This window comes from Mytilus californianus, unplaced genomic scaffold (genome assembly GCF_021869535.1).
Source record: "Mytilus californianus isolate M0D057914Y unplaced genomic scaffold, xbMytCali1.0.p SCAF_3, whole genome shotgun sequence".
Classification (NCBI taxonomy): Eukaryota; Metazoa; Mollusca; class Bivalvia; order Mytilida; family Mytilidae; genus Mytilus; species Mytilus californianus.
Genome location: NW_026262679.1, coordinates 32,193,175 through 32,215,517, shown reverse-complemented (window position 1 = coordinate 32,215,517; position 22,343 = coordinate 32,193,175). Strand labels below are relative to the sequence as shown.

The 22,343-nt window shown below is 31.1% G+C and overlaps 1 protein-coding gene across 1 annotated transcript; it reads right to left on the bottom strand.

The window, feature by feature from the left end:
• Positions 1 to 15,699: 15,699 nt before the first annotated feature.
• Positions 15,700 to 16,795, bottom strand: LOC127734403 (forkhead box protein B1-like). Its single transcript, XM_052244259.1, has one exon. It carries the CDS (start codon positions 16,724 to 16,726, stop codon positions 15,803 to 15,805), a length of 924 nt encoding a protein of 307 aa, XP_052100219.1. The 5' UTR covers positions 16,727 to 16,795; the 3' UTR covers positions 15,700 to 15,802.
• Between the last annotated feature and the right edge of the window lie 5,548 nt (positions 16,796 to 22,343).

The window sequence follows — 22,343 nt, the reverse complement described above, 5'->3', positions numbered from 1 at the left end:
TTTTCATAAAGAATCAATTTCAGCTTATTTATGAAGACGCATAATCAGCTATTGTTTACTTGTTTTAGTATCCAACAGACTATACTATTTATCAATTTTAATATATAAACAATGCGTAAGCAATAAAGATTAAGAAATGAGCGAAGAAAAAAGTTACATCTAAAAAAAAAATCAGATGAAAATTGAAACACCTTATCTAAAGTATGCGTTGATTGATTGCGATCCATTTTGTGTATGTTTTACAATTAAATTATGAATGCATGAAACTTATGTTATTTTCTTATATATATATATGTATATAAAGAAAAGTTAAGTAGAATCCATATGCTGGCAACATATAAGAAAATTAATAAAAGATAATAACGGTTTCAATTCATCACTTTTATTAGCGCTTTCACTGCTTTCACAGATCTTCAGGTAATGTGACTTGTACACATAAGTGTTATAAAACAATTGATTGACGTTAACAATAGTATGACGTTAACAAATACAAGGGAGACTACTAATGTCATTTTAAAATTGAAGTAAAGTCTTTAAAATGTTACGTAAAAATTAAACCACAACAATGTTAAATCTCCACTAGACTGATGCTATTGAGATAACAATCATCAGGGCTAACGACCATTTCCATCGTTGTTCTAACGGACGATTTAAAATATTTCGATTGTATATGGTCAATCGTCAAAATGATTTTCTCCGGAAGAAGAAAGAAGAATTATTCATAAACATTCTCAACCCGGGATTAAATAATAAATAATATTTTAATTTTTACGTAACATTTTAAAGACTTTACTCCAATTTTAAAATGACATTAGTAGTCTCCCTTGTATTTGTTAACGTCATACTATTGTTAACGTCAATCAATTGTTTTATAACACTTATGTATACAAGTCACATTACCTGAATATCTGTGAAAGCAGTGAAAGCGCTAGTAAAAGTGATGAATTGAAACCGTTATTATCTTTTATTAATTTTCTTATATATATATATATATATATATATATATAATTCTTCTAATTATCAGCACAACAATGTTATATCTCCACCTAGACTGATGCTATTGAGATATCGAGACAACACCGCCTGCACTGTGTCCAGCGCTTTAGACCACTCGGCCACCTAGACTGACACAGTGCAGGCGGTGTTGTCTCGATATCTCAATAACATGAGTTCGAATCCCGGCGAGGGAAGAACAAAAATTTGCTTCCGCAAATTTGCAGATTAACATTGTTGTGCTGATATTTAGAGTAATCATGAATATAATATGTGTTTTCAGCCGTGTATCACCTTCACTGCTGATTCAATGGATGGATCTGTCGTAGAGTTGTCACTTGTTTAGACGTACTTATATATATAATTCTATATACGTCTTTCATCTTGGTCAATAAATACAATTTTTCTTACAACAATAAACGAAAAACAAATATGACAAACAGCAATAAACGAAAACCACTTTATTACCGGTTCCTGACTTGGGATAGGCACATGAATATTGTTATTAAGCGTTTTATGGTAGATTCATTTTCTGAACTTTCAATTTTCAAATTGATTAATACATCATGTTTTATTGCCTATCATCAGGCTCAAGATGTTTGCACATGATTAAGAAGATGTTGTTTTTATATCTTGACGAAAAACAGCCACGTGTGCATGTCCGTAGATGACGTGTAAAGAGTTTATGACGTAGTTATATCAAATGACAAACCTTTAGAGAACGTGGATTATTATATATGAAGATATATGCTATATTTTTTGCCAAGTAATTGTTCATAATTTCTCATATAATATAATTTTGTGTGTAAATAAAACAAAATTCATAAATGAAATAGATGTATGCCATTCACTTTGAATACCCAAGTATAACACATACACTAATTAAAGAGGAAAAGCAAAATCATAATTCTTCTATTTCATATCTGTTGAAAGTTTTAACTGAAGATGAAACTTGATCATCCTTCACTCCACTCGTTTCTTTAATTACATAACAGTCTATAAAAAAATCATTATATTACCGGATCTGTCAATCGTTGCTCGAACATCTTTCTAAATTACTATCAGCTAACCTGTGCTTCAAAATTACTGTGAATGTAAACCTATCACCTGTAAGGTTTTTGTGGATTTGTTTCCAAAGAAAATAAACAATCAAAGTCCCTCCCTCATAGTATGTAATAGTATTAAACAATTGAACCTTTCCTCGTTATCGGAAGTATTCTTTATCCTCAAATTAATAACGTATCAAAATGACTATATCCACCAATGATCCATTCCATTCTTTGCCAGTTCTAGCTCAAAAAAAGATATCACAAAGCCAACAATCCTAATCCTCACCTCTCTAGAAAAGACAAAGAGGATGGTTTACTGGATTCCAAAACTCGGACCAGCAACAACTTTTAGTTGAAGTTACAAAATTTATGTTTTAAGTATTGTTTCTTCTTGGTGATCAATGTATTGTGTAATAGACCTTTTAAACTCTGCTGCGCGGCATATACGCTGTCATGATCATCATCTATATACATCATCTAAATGTTGCTATGTTTTGATAATTGAAATTGTACAATTTCTACGGAATCGTTGTTTTAAACCACATCCGTACACAATTATAATCAATAGCCTTTCTAAATTGAATTCTTGTATTACCAATCTCAGACTTTTCATACATGTTGGTATTCATAAAAATGTCACAAAGTAACCATTAGTTATATTTCTTCGATCAACAATGGTCAATCAAATCAATGTAGGCAATATCCTTCAATAAACAAATGTCAAATTTAAAATTGCTGCCTATTTCAAAGATTTGTCTGTTAAAATTATCTACTATAGCTATACCACACCCATCACGAATTGAAACTATTGCAAGCATGATTTTCTACTACAATCATGCAATGCAGGATCTCAACATCGACATTTTCAAGTCCAAACCCTCCTGAAGACCTTAATACTGGTGCTAATTCTACCTAATATATAAAGTTTTACGAACGTCACCACGAGTTAATTGACTGTTACGGTTTATCGGTGTCACTAATGACGTTGTCAAATGTTAAATTAATGTCATATGAAATTAAGAAATATATCTCCCTCATGCAAAGCTCTGCTTCCTTGTCTGGATTTGACTCCACTTAAGGACATTTTTGGTTTGATCAGCTCTACAGCGTTTGTATTAGGTTTTGAATTTTTAAATATTTCGATCTCGAACATCACTGAAGAGACATTAACTGTCGAAATGCGCATCTTGTGCAGTCAAGTTGGTACTGTTTATGTTATTCCAACTGTCGTTACCACAACTTCGACCTTGTTTCACCTTTTGTCACATAATCCCGAATGAGACTAATCACCGGATTTATACTTGCATGAATCACACGACGGATTCCACATGTATAGCAGGATCGGCTTACCTTCCGGAGCACCTTAGTTCATCCCTGGTTTTTGTTGGGATTCGTGATGCTCACTCTTTAGTTTTCTATGTGATGTTTTGTGGACTTTTTCGTCCTTTTGTCCTTTTGTCGTTTTTCGTTTCTTGCATTGACGTTGTCACTTGTTTATAACTTGTGACCCATAGACTGAATTCTAATGGAATAAGGTGTATCGACAATTCACTCGGAAACTCAAAATAAAGACTGGATCTTCCTTCCTTTTTTACTGGATATACTCTTTTCGTTACAAACAACAGCACAGTAGCCAGTACTTCAGTATTGGCATGACATCTTTAAAAATGTTTTATTTGATTTTGCTGTCATACATTTGCAATGACTTTGAATTAGGGAAATATCTCACGCACGCATAGCACTGGTTCTTTGTCCGGGTTTTGCTTTACTTTTGGCCTTTCTAGTTTGATCAGCTCTTTGTATTAGGTTTTGGCTTTGTTTTTTTTTTTAGTTTTTGGCTTCTAGCATTATTGAAAAGACCGTAATTATCAAAATGCTTATCTGGTGCAGTAATATTAGTAATATTAGTACTATTCATATTATTGTATTGCTGGGTCTGAAAATGCTCCACACAACCTCTTACTATGGAAATGAAAAAAAAACATATCCCGAAGATTTATTTCAATTGAAGATGCATGAATTTAAACTAGGGCGTATATTTGTTATGCTGGTTAGCAAACTTATCAACAGAAACTCGCTCTTTGAAAGTAAACTGTAAACTGTGCTCCTCTTCTGACAAATTTCCTTTAATTATATTAGGAAGGCTTCAATTTTGAATGAAAAGAAGGAAGCTTCACTGCAGAATAGATCGGTTGAGAACTAAATTTTAGGAAAAAAAGATAAGTTCTATTTTTTTTTTTCATTATTAACCTTTTTGTTTTCGGAAGCAAGAATTCAGCATTTGCTGCATATTTACCACAAGATGATGTTTTATTTGAGGAGTTTCTATCACGATTTCCTTTATAGATGGTAGCTGATTGCAAGGACTCTAAAAGGTAAACATTTCATTCATCGTTTCTTGATTGGCCGTTACGGAATATCAGAGTTAAAAATGAAATTGAGAATGGAAATGGACATATCTCATTTGTCGTAGCCACAATCCCGTCCTTCTTTCCTCGTTGATAATTATTATCTGATTTTCATTGTCATAAACATCAAAACGGGAGTCACTAGTGAAACAATAACTGCTTATCTTTCCAGGGCACTTGAGTTAATCCCGGTTTTTCGGAGGGAGATACGACCAGGGGAGAGTCGTGATGCTAAATTTTCTTGGAAGTGTTTATCAAACATGTTCTCTTGTTTCGTCTTTATTCTCTTGGTCATAGGCATACTTTCGTTGACATTTAAGTTGTATTGTCTTCTTTGTATCGTTTTACATTTTTCGTATTGGTTTATAAACATTAGATACAAAAATCATGTTTATGAAAGGGGAAATCTTACTGTTTCATGTTTCTTGCAAAAATTTCTCTAACACTGATAGTTAAATGCATGATTACTTTTGTTTGTTGGATATTAAAAAGAAGAGACAACAAGGTTGCAATGAAAATAATTATTTCGACAAAAGATAAAAACAACTTCAAAATGACAAAAAAAGACAAAAAAAGACGAATAGACAAATATCACAACACAGAAAACATAAGAGTGATCACCACGTGTTTTATATCAAACGGCAGTTGTAAATGTAATAGGGATGATCAAAGGAGTAGGTCCGGTAAGGGCCGATTTTGGCCTCAAATTTCAGGTTCATCTGATAAAAGATTTTGGACACTTTTTAAACACTTAAATGTCTACTTCAGTCGATTTAATTAGTTTATGTGAAAGATTTGAACAGATTTTATCATTAAAGACGCTCAACTTCAAGCTTAAATATGAAAAATCTATCAAATATGCCATAATATGTCACTTTTCAGATGGTTTTTGTCAAAAATGAAAGTGGCCGCATCCGTGTTCACTCTCAACCTTTATATATGTTATGTATTATCATCAAATACAACTTACATTTAAATATTGAGAATGAACACAAATGCGGCCACTTCCATTCAAGACGAAAACCGTCTAAAATTTTACTCAAATGCTAAAATTGTGAAGATTTCAGTAATTTACCATGACTTACTGATGCTAGTATCCGATAAATGTGCATTGTATTGTCAAAAACAGCCCATATTTATGTAGCAGAAGTATTCTTCTTATAAATAGATAGCTAAAAGTTTACATTTTAACAATTTTGTAAAACTGCTATATTTTGGGGCCAAAAAGGGGTCTTACCGGGCATACTCAAATTTACTATTACTCTAACCGACTTGTTTATTCATTCGTTTGAGATCAACTTCATAGCAGGATCTGCTTACTCTTCCGGGGCACCTAACATCATAACCGTTTATTTTGTTCTGTGGGACATGTTTTGCTGAGTCTTAATTTGTTTACTTAGTGTTTTGTCTGTTAGTAATTTTTCGTTATTTTGACATGGGTTTGTCGGTTTTTCTTCGACTTGTGAATTTTGATTTGTATCTTCGATGTATGGGTTTATTTCATATGTTTCAATCGCGTTCCATTTTCTATGTTATTAATGTATCACCAAATATTTGTTTTCATGTTTTTTTTAAACTTTCACGAGCAGCATTATTATTGCTTCTAGTGGAAAGTATGAACTACTACCATTCCGTTTAATCTAAATAGAGGTCATTTTGGTCCTTTTATGTCTATGTATTTTATATAATGCTTTATAATACTTTGATATGGGCCATTTGCAGTTAAGATTGATTATGAAATCCATAATTTTTTAAAAGCACATTACTTCATTACTTCTATGTCAAGTTGTCATACAAAGACAGTGGTAGTAGTTATCTTAATAATAAAATAATAGTAATGTAGGCAACAAATGATATAATTTTAGAAAAAGTTGTATAGTGTAATTTTCAATATTTTGACTGCATCCATCAAAAACAGCTTGATTGTTCGTCGTAGATTTTCATTGAAAACTGATACATGTATATCTATGAACAACCAGTAAGTGTTTAAAAATTCATTCTTTGTAAAAACAAATGTGAAAAGTATTTGGATTACTTAACCTATAATACCTTCTATCAATTCCGTGTTTTATTTGTTGGTTTGCTTTGTTTTGTTGGGTATATTTGGGGGGTTTTTTGTTGTTTTTTTTAGGGGGGGGGGGTACGGATAGGTTTCGTATTAGATCCATTTCAATAAAGAAAACATAGTTCTTTAATGTTTGTAAAAGAAAAAAATATTATTATATTAATCGTTGTAATTTTTCCTTTGGTTCAAGGTTGCCATGTTTTTGGTTTAGATAAGATACACTTACCAATCTCCGACTGTTTGATACTTTATCGACTATTATTTCTCAACAACCGATTTTATAAGAAAATCACAACTTGTGTCACTAGTGGTAAAAAAAAACCTCAGTTCCCAGCTTTTTGTTGTTGAGTTCATGTTGTATATCCTGTTGTCTTTTGTGTAGTGTTTTATGGCATGATGTTATCTGTCTTTTTTTAACTTAAATATTTTAAGTGACACCTAAGTATCTTTTTTTTTTTTTTTTGCTTTTGTTAGGGTGTTGCGGTATTTTTAAGAGACAACATTACAACAAAATAAGGAAAAAATGTCAGCTATTTGGTCAAATGTTGTATCGAGAAATACATTTTGTTGGTAAAATATTTGAAAAGAGAAATAATAACATAAAAATCAATTAATAGAAACATACAATATAAATGATATATTAATTCATTGCTGTTTACTTCAAGTCCATTGACAAACTGTTCAGGCATATTAATTAATAACAAACTTACAATAAATTCATAGGTAGTTTCTACAAAGTGGATCGATCACGTGGAAGGGCAGATATCTAAACTGCCACTGGAAATATAGGGTATGTTGAATTTGGACATAAATTTACCTTGCAACCGGCCTACTTCAAATCAATCAAAGCGTTCTTTCAAAGGAAAGGTTCTTTAACGTGCAGAGTATATGGCATTATCTGTACAAAAGGCATTGAGTTCAACGTCCCCATTTTGACCAAACGTTGCATCGTATTGATACATCCCCTATAGCCAAACTGAAGTCCGGTCAGCTGTTTTTTTTTTCCTGCAGGACATGAAAAGTCCAGTTGACCATATTTCTATTCCCAAGTGATCCCTTTCAACAAGGTCAACACTTACAATACAGTGTATACACCAAGTTCACCTTGAATCTCAACTTCTGGTATAGATATGCAAACATGGCAGTGACAATGGTTAACAGTGCATAGAATCAAAACAGACGCAAATGAGCAAGTAACAAGAAAAGGGTTATGCCAAAACCTTCAATAAACTTAGATGGAAAAAATTTTATATGTAAAATGTCAAATTGTTTAATCGCTCCCTGTTGATGTGAGTCTCAGTTTTTTGTTGGTACATTGATTTGTCTTCTCAATCGAATTATGAGATTTATACATCGGAAAACTTGAGTTGCCTCACTTTAACCTTTTCCCTGTTGCAGTTTATTTTTGGCATATGCAGAGTTCCTTGCTTATCAAGTTTCTTTAATTTTCTGTTTTGATTTCTTTCTGATTTATTCTATTATGGCTTTTTTATTATGAAAATCTTGGAGTCACTAATGTATATTACACTGACAATATTGAGATAAACTGTTTTATGTTTTAATGAACAATGTTTGTTAGTGTCTTGTATGGTTTTTTTTGTTATTATTCTTCTTTAATACTTTCTTTTGAATTGCTGAATTATAAATCTTCCTAGATAATAAAGCAAAGAACGTTTTTGAAAGAAAACTAATTTGTCATGATCGATGACGTGCTATAACAAAGGGTCAGAAAACATCAAAGTGAGAATAATAACTCATAAGTCAAACAGAGACCGATAAATAACAAAACCTGTGGGTTATCTCTGGTGCTCCGGAAGGGTAAGCAGATCTTACTCCAAATGTGGCACTCGTCGTGTAGATTATGGTTAGTACACCTTCGGTGTTTATTCTCATTCTGTGATGTCACCATAACGGAATAGAAGTACAGGGGATAGCTATGACGCTTGGGACATATTCGTGGTCGTGACACAGATATTCGGTCTACCAACTCATGCTGGCGCCCGTAAAACTTTCGACGGGATTACTTAAACTTTTCCACTAAACTCCTGGTTCAGTAGCTTCCTTGCTAGCAGCAAACCTCTATATATGAAACCCTGATATGAAACTCAAACTTTGGAATATCGTATCAACTGGGAGATAAATACACGATATGAAAGTGCTGCTGGGATGTTACTACATAGAAAGGAAAAGTTCACCATTGAACAGCTGAAATCGGCATTTTTGTCGTAAAGGTTTGTTCTCAATCGATCCTCATTGTTAACTTCTAGATGCAAATCATGTTAAGTTCAGAGGGATAGATGAGTTCAACATCTTCTAAAATTTTTGAGCTTTTGATTTTGCCATTTGATAAGGGACTTTCCGTTTTGAATTTTCCTTGGAGTTTGGTATTTTTGTTACTTTACTTTTTATAATTATTCTATATAGCGAAACGGGAAGTTAAAGGACAATGCTAGCTTCTTTTCATACTGCTTGAGAACCTCATGTATGCAGACTGTATCACATGAATAAATGAATAAGTCTTCGTTCGTTCATATGAATGTCGATTGTCTGTTGAAAAACACGTCCTCCAAACGTATCAAATATTTTATCAATAAAAAATCAAGCATCCTGATGACAATGATTGCAGGTAATGTTTTGTTTGAATCAAAGTGGTTTTTCACAAAGTATGATTTACCTCTTTCTAATTCAAAGTTGACCATTTATGATGAAACAAAGGTTCTGCCAATGTGTCTCTAAGTTTAGAATCAGTAATACCAGTGTTAAGGGTAGAGAAGTCAAATGTATTTATACTATTACAAGAGGAAAGAGACTTAGATTGTACGTATTCTAACTGATCTTTGAAATGTTTAGTATCCACATCTAATAAACACCGCCCTTAAAATAAGTAGTGTTACAGTAATTCTGAAGCCCGGCTTTGATTGCCGAAAAAAAACGATGTTGATAATCTGGTTAGAAGTCGCGTGGTTCAATTAGCAGACCGTAAAGTATATCATTATCCAAATTAAACATTGTACCGCTCTACCAACTGAGCACAAGGAGTATGCCCCCAGCGCAGGTAATGGAGGGCAGTTACATATTTCCTATGTCAAGGCACTACCCCACTTCTCCACCCCAAGAGTCATTAACCATGGTTACGATATTCAACCTCAAAATCCTGCTAAACTCCTTTTAATCTCTTTCAGACACCATGTGGTATCCAATTATAACCGAATAGCAAGTCTTTCTTTCAAAGATTGTGACCTTTCACGACAAAACACCTCTCTACCAACTATGCTGCAGATTGTTAGAGCTGATATGTATGATATCTAGTTTGTGTTGTGAATTAGTAATTGTATAATCACTCTTGAGTCGGGGAAGTGTAGCGGTGCTTCCCTGGTATGTATGTATATCCATACTCCATCATCTGCAGTATTTTGGGTACTCGTTATGCTCAGTCGTGGTTTACTGTAACAGGGGTCTCGGGTTCGAGACCCAATTGGCACAGTGTTAATTTTGAATGGAAAATCGTGCTCTACTATTACCAAACTTCCGTGTTTTAACATTACCTACATTTTATTGAAAGAGATTATGTAAATGATATAGCTAGTGGGTTACATGATTCCAGTTGAATCAATCTGTAACCGATATAAACTTAACCAAGATTACCATCATTATGAAGAAAAAGTGATGTGGGGAATACTTTACTGAGACACTTAACCAATAACAAAACACCAAAACACACTATCATGTAATACTAACATATTAAAATTAAGGAAACCAGAAATTCAACAAACTTTTCGTATAATCTCCTGGTTCTGACCACATTTTATAAAGCAAAGTAGATAAAATTTATTATTTCAAATATACGAAATGTTGGATTTAATGTAATATGAAAATAAAATTAGAACCGGATTGATAGAAAAATTGACGACTTCTGCAGTCTTCAGTGATCATTTATAGAACTTAATGAATCATATAGGGATTAGTCGGACGAAGCGTGAGTTTGGATTTCCGATTATTGGGATATTTAAGAACATTAAATTGCAATAATTTTATGCTATTGAGTTTGTGCATATTAAAGATTCTTGTGAAAATAGCTACCCGCATGTATAATGCACATCTACTAACAGAAAGACGAATTGTTCTTAAATACTTAAAATTATTCTGTGCTAAACAGCCCACATATTCATATAAATATTTTATCGCAGTGCAATCAGGTATTAATTAAAGCAAAAATATTTAATGATTTGCTTTTATTCATTTAATATAAATAAGAAGATGTGATATGAGTGCCAATGAGACAACTCTTCATCCAAGTCACAATAATTTAGTCTACTTTGAAACCTAATAATGTGTGGTAAATCTGGAATTTTTGTATGATCTTTGTATATTTTGTTATGAAATTTATCTTATTCAATGTTCTGAAATAATTAGTATCAAATTCATTTTCCGGGTATATCAAAAGCAAATGACTTTACTTGGACCTGAAGACACATCTTATAGAACCATTAATGAATTTCAGTAAATCTGAATTAAACTTAACATCTTGATATGATACGCGTTTTACAACTGTTCATTGGTATTTATGTATAACTAGGCCTGTGTATATTTGTTTTCCTAATTTAAGCTTTTTGTACTAAATTTTTGTGAATAAATTATTGAGACAGTTTCTTTTTTTTTTCACTTTATTTCCGTATTTAATATTAATTATTGTAACTGTATAACATTCTTTATATGGGAATCTATATAGCTATTTGTTGTCTTTTAACTTTCTTTAGAATTTGACTTTTCTTCATCCTCGATTTTTCCAATGACGAATTCGTATTCTGTGCTTTACTGTAAAAATTGCAATCTAAATTTTGCTATTGTACAGACATTTTTACAACTTGCACCAAATTAGTTTCTTGAATGCGGCTGTAAGATTATGCATGGCACTGTTTACTTAAAACTGTTTACTTAAAACGTACATAGTGTGAGAGTATAAACATAACACATGATTCCTTAACACAAAGGTGTTACTTCTTAATGGAAATGATGATTTCAAGTAAGCCTGACCGTTAATGTGCAAGGTAACCTGGAGCCAATTTCCGAACTAACAAATCTCCTTCTCCTTAAAAAAAGTAGATACCTGAAGCGAATATATATTTGTCTGCACAAGCATGCCAATATTCGAGGGTGTGGATGGTGTTTACAGAATAGAGAATAATGGGCAAAAAGTGCAGAATAAAGGGCAAAAAAATAAATAATAGACAAAAATAGGCCAAAAAAATAAAGAATAGAGAATAATGGGGTGTTTAAATATAAAGAATAGAGAATAACAGGCAAAATTTATAAAGAATAGAGACAAAATTACATAAAAAATTAAAGAATATAGAAATGAAGGACCACCCCCCCCCCCCCCCCCCCCCCCGATACAGACCCTCATATTCGATACTTGCAAGATTAAAATGATAATTTATATTCTTTCTTAGAAAATATCTACTAAAACCAATAGGGTTGCAAAATGATACTATATATTCTTTATTAGGTAAACCTACTTAAATCAATAGGGTTGCACACTTTTACAAATTATTCATTGACATAATGCTTTTCTGAGCCTCCTATTCTACTGTTTGTTCGGATAAGTTTCTTTTGCATCTTTATCGGGCCAAGTTGACTTATGATGAGGCCCTTGATGGTTCTTTGTGGTTTTTACTGTTTTATATGAATTCAAATTCCCAAACTTTGGTACCCAGCGTGTATTAGTATTTATGTATTGGTATATGTTATTTTTGTAATAGTTTCCAAAAATGTAAATATAATTTGTGTAGGACCTCGACAACCAGAAGACATAGTTAGTTAATTCACATGAATTACTACTGCCTTACGCTCCAATGCAACGAGTAGACTTTTAATGATAACAGTTAAACAATAATTATCAGGCTTATAGTTTTTCAATATTGGTAAGATATACCAGTAGATTCTCGGTGTGGTTGTTTGAATAGGCACTTTCTTGTAAAAAGTAAAAATGTAATATCGGCTACTGGACATTAAACAAAGAAAATTCATTCAACCACTCTCCAAACGTTTAAAATGTACATTTGGTAACCAGCTCTGCTGTTTTCTCTGTCAAACTTGCAAATAATTGAATCAGACCCCAAAACTTATGAACTAGATGAATACAACCTTTTGCACATGTTTTAATCGAAAACATAGTAAATACTGCATTAATATTTTTTTCGAATGCACTTGTGTAATTTACTGTAAAATTCTAATCTTTAATAGTGTTATGCAGCATCACGCAATGTATGATTTCAAAGAAATATTAACATTGCAATGTGATGTTGGATGGAGAAAAAAACAAAGTAATGAGCTCATAACGAGAATTATAGACCTTAAAATATGTAGGAGTCCTACTTAAAAGGTGACCTTTTATAGTATAGAAAATGCTACAGAATTTATAACAATTTTGTACAACCTGGTGGTATTTATATGTTTATTGGATTATATACAGTTCTTATACATTCTTGGTATTCTATTTTTAGTAGATTGTTGAACAAATAATATATAATGATTATGTGTTTCCGTAAAAAGGTGTATTTACTGTCACCTAAATAAAAATGAATCGTATTTTAAATGCCTCTGAAACCCGTATGATACACTTCAGAGAAATGAGAGGAATACATGTAACGTTCAATTAAGTTATTACCCAGATAATCTCAGTGATCTTCTACGTCTGATTTTGTTGGTCTGTTCACGTGTTTCATGCTTTCTGTTGTGTAGCTTACGTTGATGCAACTAAGGTAGTAGTTGCCTCTCCTCGTAAAAAATGAGAAAAAAAATCCCCTAACTAATAAATTTTCAAACAGTTTCCAACTATCACAGCAGACTCTAGCTAGATGTATAGTTCATGCTCATTGTGAAGAGATACAGAAATAGTGTACTACTCGTATTTTTTTGTCACTTACATGTCTTACATTGGTTGAAAATGTATTTTTGTCATTTCTAAGCTTTTTTTTAAACAATGTCGGAGTCGAAGAAAAGTACTCAGTTAAACCTGACAGATTTGTTTTATTCAAAGCCAAGAAAAGGGCCTTCTCTGGTCAAATCATTTCACTATTCACGAAAACTATTTGTCCAGATAATTATGAAGTCTGCTGGTGGTGGACAATACATGAACGAATGGAAACAAAAACTTATCTTTTTTGCTCGCTCAAGTATCTTCCTCTGGTACCAATATCCCAGTAAAATAGTTTATTTTGGGGTATTTTAAGGGTATTTTAAATGTGACGATTGAATTGGATTTTTTTTAACGCTATAACCTATTCTCTGCTACATTTTTAGATACTGCTTGTCACCCTTTGAAGTTAAAGGCCACGTTATATTGGCAAGCATGTTTGTAGATTTTACAAATATGAATTCTGATGTACGCGTCAGAGTCTTAATTAACATTACTGTCGGTTTTTGGGTACATTTAAAAAAAAATTACTAAAAAAAATCTCAGAGGTATGTATTTCAAAATAACATTTTTTTATGCAAGAAAAGTTGAGATATATTTAAATAATAAAGAAAGTAATAAGGTGAAATTTCAATGTAGTTGATGAGATAAGAAAATTAATATTAAAAATAATTTGAATAGAATAAGTTTTCTTTACGTTTTTTTTTAGACTGAATGAAAAATCAACAATCTATAGTCAATAAAATGTTTTTTCTATCCGATATATAACAAATCTGTATTTTAAGATATAAAGAAGAATGTCATAAAAGACAATGAATAGAAGCTATGTTTTGCAATTTTAAAAATGAAATAATAAAAATAATCATGCCCAAGACAGAAATTTTCTTTTTAAACATGTAAATATGCTTTCGCTCGTTTAAACTTTTTATCTGTAATATTACTTTTCAATAATAAAAATTATAGGTTGGCATGCTGTTTTTTTTCTTTTCTTATATAAGATTTGTGTATCAAGAAGTTATTCAAATGTGTAGAAATATTTTAATGATGATAAATTTTAATGAAATTTGACTTAACTTTGTTCAAACAAAATTCAGCATGATTTATATTTGAAATGTTTGTTCCTAATACTTAACAGTGAACAGCTATTTAAAATTATAGAATAACATTTCTTGTTATATATTTAAACTATTTATAAATTCATCACATATTAAATTTTTTTTAACTGTTATATGAGTTAGTTTTTTTACATATCAAAATAAACATGACCAATGTTTTGTATGTGTTAGTTTAAGCTTCCTCGTTTTTTTTTCTGTTCGATTAATGTTAAATCAAATCGAATAAAAATCATCTTTTTCACTTGTCAAAAAACAAAAACAAAAAAAAATTGAAAATTGAAGGTAATCAATATTATTTTTTTTCTCTTCAACTATTCATACAACATATAACTTACTATGCTTAAAAGTTTTAATAGGTTCAAGCATGGTAGTACTATAAGGAAAAAGCATATTTCTTTATTTCAGTTACTTTCTACAAAATTTCCAATTCACTTAAAAGTAAGAATGACATCTCAAAGCTAGTATGAATAAAAACCATGTAATATCAATATCCGTTCTCACCACACATGTTGTTGTGTGAAATTATCATAACATTGTCGAGACCATTAGTTTGGAAAGTCAAACAATCAAAACATTTAACACGAAAAAGGGCCTAAACTGAACAACAAAAAGTCGCCTAATGCCAACTTTGCATGATAAAGTAGCACCCTTAGTCTTAGAACCATCCAATTATTTATAAACTGAAAATTTACAAATAATGGCGTTCTGTAGATAAATTGGTTAATTTTGTTCATATAAATTTTTTTTATTGAAATTGAAAGGATGCTTAGTTTTCCAATTTGATATATGGGTTAAACTTTGCACTATATGTAATTTCTTTTATTTTCACCAATAATCTCTAAGTATACAAACATTGTGTTGTTATTAATTTTAAAAGATATTTTGTTTTGGGGAAGTAAAATTTGATATATTTGGATCTTAGAACTCTATTTTACAAGCAAGAAATTTCTAATTGATAAATAATTCTAAAATTTGAGGTAAGAACTTTCAGGTGACACTTCCATGTTGATATTATATATAACACTAAATGGTTCTAACTAAAATAATTCAAAAATATTATTTATTTTAAGAGTATGCCTGTAATAAACAATTCCTACATTTTCAGTAATATAATTTATTATAACCATTGCACAACAATTTTTAAATGAATTAAAATAATCTCTCATACGACATATTTAGATATAATAATGATCATGAGTTTGATTTATAACACTTACTGTGCCATACTATTGAGACAGTGCCACACAAAGTTTATCTCAGTGTGAGTCTATTGATACAGTAGGACTAATGCTAGAGATCACAGATGAGTCCTTATCAGAGTCCAGTAATGTGGTCCTACATAGCTTAGCTTCAGAATATCTGATACTAGGTATTCCCATCATGTTCTGAGGGTGAGAGTTCAGTAGAGACACTGGCGACGGTTTGATCGGTAAGCACACAGATCCTGCTCGTTGATTGCACCTAATAATGTTTTGATACTCGGCTGACAAGTTGTAAGATGATGCTAGAGAAGATAACAAGTCCCCAGATGGATACGGTGAGAGTAAGTTTGAACAAGATAAAGTTCCTGCAAACTGTGAGGCAAACGCTGGCAATGGCGTTGGTATAATTGGTTGAGTCATTTGTGTACTACTGCTTTTGTTATCTGGAGCTATAATATTGTCTATAGTGAATGGTTGTTTGTACGTATTATTGTTGCCGTGTCCCGTCAGGAGTCCGTAAGGATGAAGTCTAGGGCTTACTCCTCCACCACCTCCAGACTGGATATATCTCATCAGTGCCTGGTCATGCATATATTGAGATTCCATTTCAGATTTCATTGCTTCGCTTTGTCCTCCTCTGTGTGGAAACTTGAATCGCTTCCTTCTCCTCAAGAAACTTCCATTTTCGAACATGTCTCCACACATCGGGTGAAGTGCCCAATAACTTCCTTTGCCAGGACGATCTGGTCGTCTTGGAATTTTTAGAAAGCAATCATTAAAGGACAAATTATGACGCAGAGAATTTTGCCATCTTTGTGTGTTTTGTCTGTAAAATGGAAATCTATCCATAATAAATTTATAAATTTCACTCAAAGGCAGCATCTTTTCTTGAGAGCCTTGAATAGCCATTGCTGTTAAAGCTATATACGAGTACGGTGGCTTCTGGTCATTATACGTATTCCTTCCTGGACGTGGCATCGTGAAAAGTTCAGTTCAACTAAATCTTTTAATGTGTGTTTTCACTTTGTTGATCGCTCTTACAGCTTTTGGTTTGCCTCTCAAGCAAATATTTCAAACACAATTGACACATTCAGCAGAAAACTTGAAATAAAGTATCTTCTTCAGGAAAACAAATTTAATTTGGCATACAAATACTTGACATATCAAGAAATAACACCCTCTGTGTGTAGCTTATTATTGTAAGCGAAACAGACATGGTCTATCCGTCAGTCATCTGTTTAGGGGCAGGAACATTACCTAATTTGGTAAGCTGCTGCTAAATCTTGCGTGCAATAGCGAACCTGATTGGTTGATTATATGTTCTTTTAAAAATAACTTTCTTTTTAGTCGCATCACGAATACTAATATGTCAAATGAAAGAGAAAATGATAAATGGATTTCAAATGGACCAGATTTAATCCCCATTATTTGATAGATTCTAGTGGTGTGGAAATAGAAAAGCTATAACAAGTAAAGTTTCAATAGAAATGATAGGACGAGTTTGAGTGGCGACTTTGTTGAATGCCGTAATAAAATGCATGATTTAAGTCCATAAACATAAACAACCATCTAAAGAAAAATACTGACAGAAGGCCTAATGTAATTGAATAAATAACCAAAATAAACCAAACCGAAAATATTTAATCACCTTTATCTGAAATTAAAGACATTGTAATATTTTTCTTGATTTATAAAAACACAATTTTCAATATATCAGGAATTTGGTTAAGTTTTGGTGATCTTTATTCAAGTGATTATATATGTTTTTTTTAAATTAACACTGCGTATCTGAATATTTGTTTACGTCAAATTTTGGTGCATTTCTTTAAGACAAAATGACAAAAAATAAAATTAATAGTGTCAATTCTTTCGATAAAATCCTTAGGTACGTATTCGGAATTTCAAAATAACTACAATTCGGCATGATTTCCATATTCATTCAAAGATAAACAATGCCATTCATCATAAATAAGTATATTTGGATGTCACCAATTGAAACAAATCAAATAACTGTGTTTTTATCATGAATTTAGATTGAGTACATAGAAGAATAGTTTTTGTGATTTTTCCTTTTTCAAGCCAAATAAATATAAACATCAGCCAAACGTTTTTGCTATTGTTTTTTTATGCTCTTTAAAAAAAAATTAAAAAAAATGTCAAATTAACAAACAAACAAAACCAAAAATACCCATTTAATAATAAATAGATAAAATAACATGTTGATTGTCTAAATTTCTGTATTATTGCTGTTTTTTTTATGCTGGATTGTTCGGCAAATTATGACAGTTCTAATTTTTTACTTATAATGGTCCGTAATTTGTTGATGTATAATTACCTTATTTTGGTGTACTTCAGAGATATAGCACTATCAACATTCAGCTAAGAATTTGCATCAAAATAGTGATATATGCACCGTCTTGAACTTGAAGTTATTCTTTGATCCGATTGCAAGACCATTTTGTGACTGAGATGATAAAACAGCAATAAAAGCGTTGCTCTTTTTTTATGTTTTTTTTTCAAACGCGTGTAGAATTTTGTATCATGTAAGAACTCTTTGCTACGCATTAATACACCATATTCCTTGTACACATAAGAAAAAATTTTAAAGAATAACAAACTCCTCAAAAGGTCATTCTTTGATACTCTATAGTAAGTGTTTTTAATTACTCTTTGAAAAAAAATATACTATCCTGAAACATTTAAAATCTGTCATAATGCAATAAGAAAAAAACCTTTTATCGATAAATTTCATATCAAGTAAGCACCTTTACAAACTTTGATAAAAGATTTCCAAATTCCGTGAACGGCACTGTTTTGCACCACCGACGGCTCTAAATTACAGAGAAATAAGCAAACTTTCAAATATCTTTAAACTCGATTTAGATTACCCATATTATTGGGAGTATATAAACGAATTAAATATATGTGTGACAGCAGATGAAAAACACTAAAACCATAAAAATTTAGCATCCCGATTTTAATGTTAACTTTTCTAAAATAAAAAATATTAAAAAAAGATGTGAAATGAATCAACTATAAACATGTGCGTTTATATTCATTTGATTTAATTGTCTTTTTTAAGGAGAATCCAACGAGTGTCTTCAAAGATTTATAGGCTTAAATATTAGTAGTTGGAATATATTGCTCTAAACTGAAAATAACTGTTCTAAAAAGTAGTTTAATGTTAACCTTTAATAACTTGAGTTCCCATATATAAAGGGATAATTATATTATAAATGGTTGTCAAGCCCCAAATAATTATTTTCACTTTGTAAGAAAGTATGTCTCGGACTAATTTTTAAAAGGTGACTTTTTTTGTGGACGTCGCATGCGACGTTTCCGTAAATACTTTTTACTCGGGACACTTCATCTGTTTATATATTATGTGACCGGTTTTTTTTTGCATATTTAATATATAGTTAGCTATGCTGAAGAACGTGCATAATGGCAAATTAAAAAAAAAACATCTTTATTTAGTCAATAAGAAAACTTAAGATTTACGGTGGTTTTTTTTTTTTTTGCAAAATGGGTGCACTTTGGGTACTGGGTGCAATTTGGGTAATGTGACGTAATATAGATTTTCTTTCTTTTAAATCTTTTGTCTTCAAATAGAATATTGGAATATATTCCAAAATTTATCTGCATGATGCCATTGCTTTAATTCTTGTCCTGATCAAGCATTAGTCCCTGTTTAAATATATTGTAGCTGTGTTTAGTGTAGTTATGATATATTTTTAGTATTGAATTTAATTATATAGATTATATAGTCTTAAACAGTGTATTAACAGAAGGACCCTTTTTTTCTTTCAAAATTAACTAGTGTGTTTTATATGAATGAGGCAGTATAACTTGCTAGCAATTACCAACCAATCAATCAGTTTTCAAATAGCAAATGTTTAAACACAAAAGATGGATGAAGAATTCCTCACTTGCACCGTTTCTCTAAAGAACTGTATCGTTCAGAATCGTAATATTAGTTAATATCAGCTCTGATACAAGTATACTTCTGTATTGGTATTATGCGTTCTAAAAGTATCAGCAATTAATTCTGAAAAAATATCACCATTATCCTCGGAAAGAATTAGTATTTCTTCTAAAGATTTTAAATAGTGATATCAATTCTGTAAATAATTGTAGTAAAAAGGCGTAAATGTAAATGTTATTTTACAATAATTCATCATGTTCTATTGATAATGTTCATCTATACAAACGAAAACATGAAGATTCCTGGGAAATTTCCAAAACTTTTTTCAAATGAACGATTGTAATTACATCAATCTATTAGTTGAGTTTCGGTGATTGATTTTCTTCATCTGAATTAATTTGCATATATTTTTATTTAGTTTAAAACGTAAGTATCGTTATAGGACTGTAAATTTGTTCTGAATGATCTTTCAATTATTTGTTTTAAGGTGGTACATAAAACTACAAGGAGATAACTCTGTAAAAAACAGCTGAACGTTTTAATCACGTTCTATTTTTAAGGAAATATTAAGCTTCTCAATGATCAAAATTAGTGTTTGTCAAACTGCTATATATCCAATGAAATTTTCCCGATAAAGTGTGTGGTTCAAGTTTTTATAAATTTTGATGTTTTTGTCAAAGGGTCAAAGTAAATATTTTGTCAAAATTTTATGAAAATTAATTTTAGTCAAGGTGTTTGGTACCACCTTAAATATAAATAGATACCCCCAATTTGCAAAGTTACTAAATTTTATTTGTTAACTATTTTCATTTTTACTTATTTTAAGATGTTTAGATCCACCTCCCCTAATGTATTCTATTGGTTTGTGTGGTTTGTAAATCATTGTCACATTGCTTGCTTTATCAATTGTAGTTGGTCATTTAAGAAAATCGATTAGTATAAGCTATTATACTGAGCTAGTTTCCGAATCCTGTGTTGTGCTGTATTACTGCTGTATTTGTTAAAATAGATACACAATTTGCTTTAAATTAAGTGTTCACTATGATCTACACATTACTATGAGACATCCTGATCGTAGCCCTCTAAAATCATTTACTTTTTTAGAATCTCAGATTAAACAGCTATGTTCATATTTAATAATAGCTTTTAAAAATCTCTCTCAAAGTGAAATAGAATTAATTTACCAGACCTATTCCTCACATAAGTTACATAAATACTCGAAAGTTTTCAAATACCTTTGGGTTAATTTTTTTTCTAAATTAAGTTTATTCTTTTTCTATATTAAGTTTATTCATATTTATATGGTTATAGTTCCCGTTTAGTTTTTACTTTATAAAGTAGGCGTACAGGGTAAGTAATAAACTAAGGCGTAATACCAATTAAACTGAAGCAAAGTATAGATTTAATTAGAAACGCATTAAAAAAGAAACCAATGTAGAAATCAATCGGATTAAAATACATATCATGTGTCAACGCTTTGCTGCAAGGACTGACAACACTCCATACTACTTTCTGTTCTGGTAATTATTACATCAGCCAATGAAATTTCAGTCTTCCATTTTTTGAAGGTGTGTATTATTACAACAAATCCAGAGAATCCGTAAAGGTCTTTAAAACAGAAAGTAAAATGGGGTGTTGTCAGATCCTTGTAAACAAAGCTTGGACATATGATCTGTATTTCAATCAGATTGTGTAAAAATATTGTTGGTTTGACGATTAAATTGTTCAGCAGATTATAATAAATGGGAAAAGGTAGTAACCATAAGATGTATTATAAGTGTCAGTAAGAAATAATCTGTTCATTAATTTATACATTTTTCAAAACTAAAATTAAATAACACTTTAGAAAAAAACGACTTCTGAATAAATCATGTATCTAGTGTGACGTCTCGAATTCAGTGAAATTGTTCAAAACGTTTGATTAAAATTCGTCCGTTGGACATTTTTGATGTTGTAGCAATACCCAATGCAGGTATCCGATAATTTTATAATATAAAAATTACATTGTATGTTTCCTTTGAATCCTTAATTTTAATTGGCTGGTCACAAGTGCTATCCATGACAATGTTAAAAAATCCATAGAAAAAAAACAAAAACAAATATACAATATAGGTGAATGTCAGAGAAAATATTGACTTTTTTGTACGAGGCAAACCTCGGTAAACCTCGCCCTTCAACTGTTTCGTGCCGAATTAAATAAGGTTGATATTTTTCTGAAATTGACCTAAAATTGCTTTTATACTGCAGCTATAATGGCTACACTTATAGTTACAGGTATAAAATAAATTATACAAAATATAAAAGGCATTTCAATCTCTAAAATAACTTCAAATTGTGAAGAAAAATTACGTGACATGAAATCGACATTGCTTGAAATATCCTTTTTTTTTTACTATATCTGGTAGATAAATACAACAGGAAGTGTTCTAGCTGCAGTATAAAGAGCTTGATATAGCTCTTAATTTCATCGTTGTAATAATAAGAATTGAATGCTTCTTTTTATATTTTCATAGGGTTGATCATTCGCACATTTTTAGTATGAGGCATTTCATAGGTCGTAAAGTCCCGTTTCAGATGTGTTGTTGTATTTTGTCCTAAGTGCCTAGTGAATTTAGTTCTTTTTCCGTGCATTTCTCGCTGTGTTGAAGACCCATTGATGGCCTTGGGCTG

Excerpts from the sequence above, each read along its gene's own strand:
- LOC127734403 (XM_052244259.1), bottom strand. The coding sequence starts at position 16,726 with ATGCCACGTCCAGGAAGGAATACGTATAATGACCAGAAGCCACCGTAC.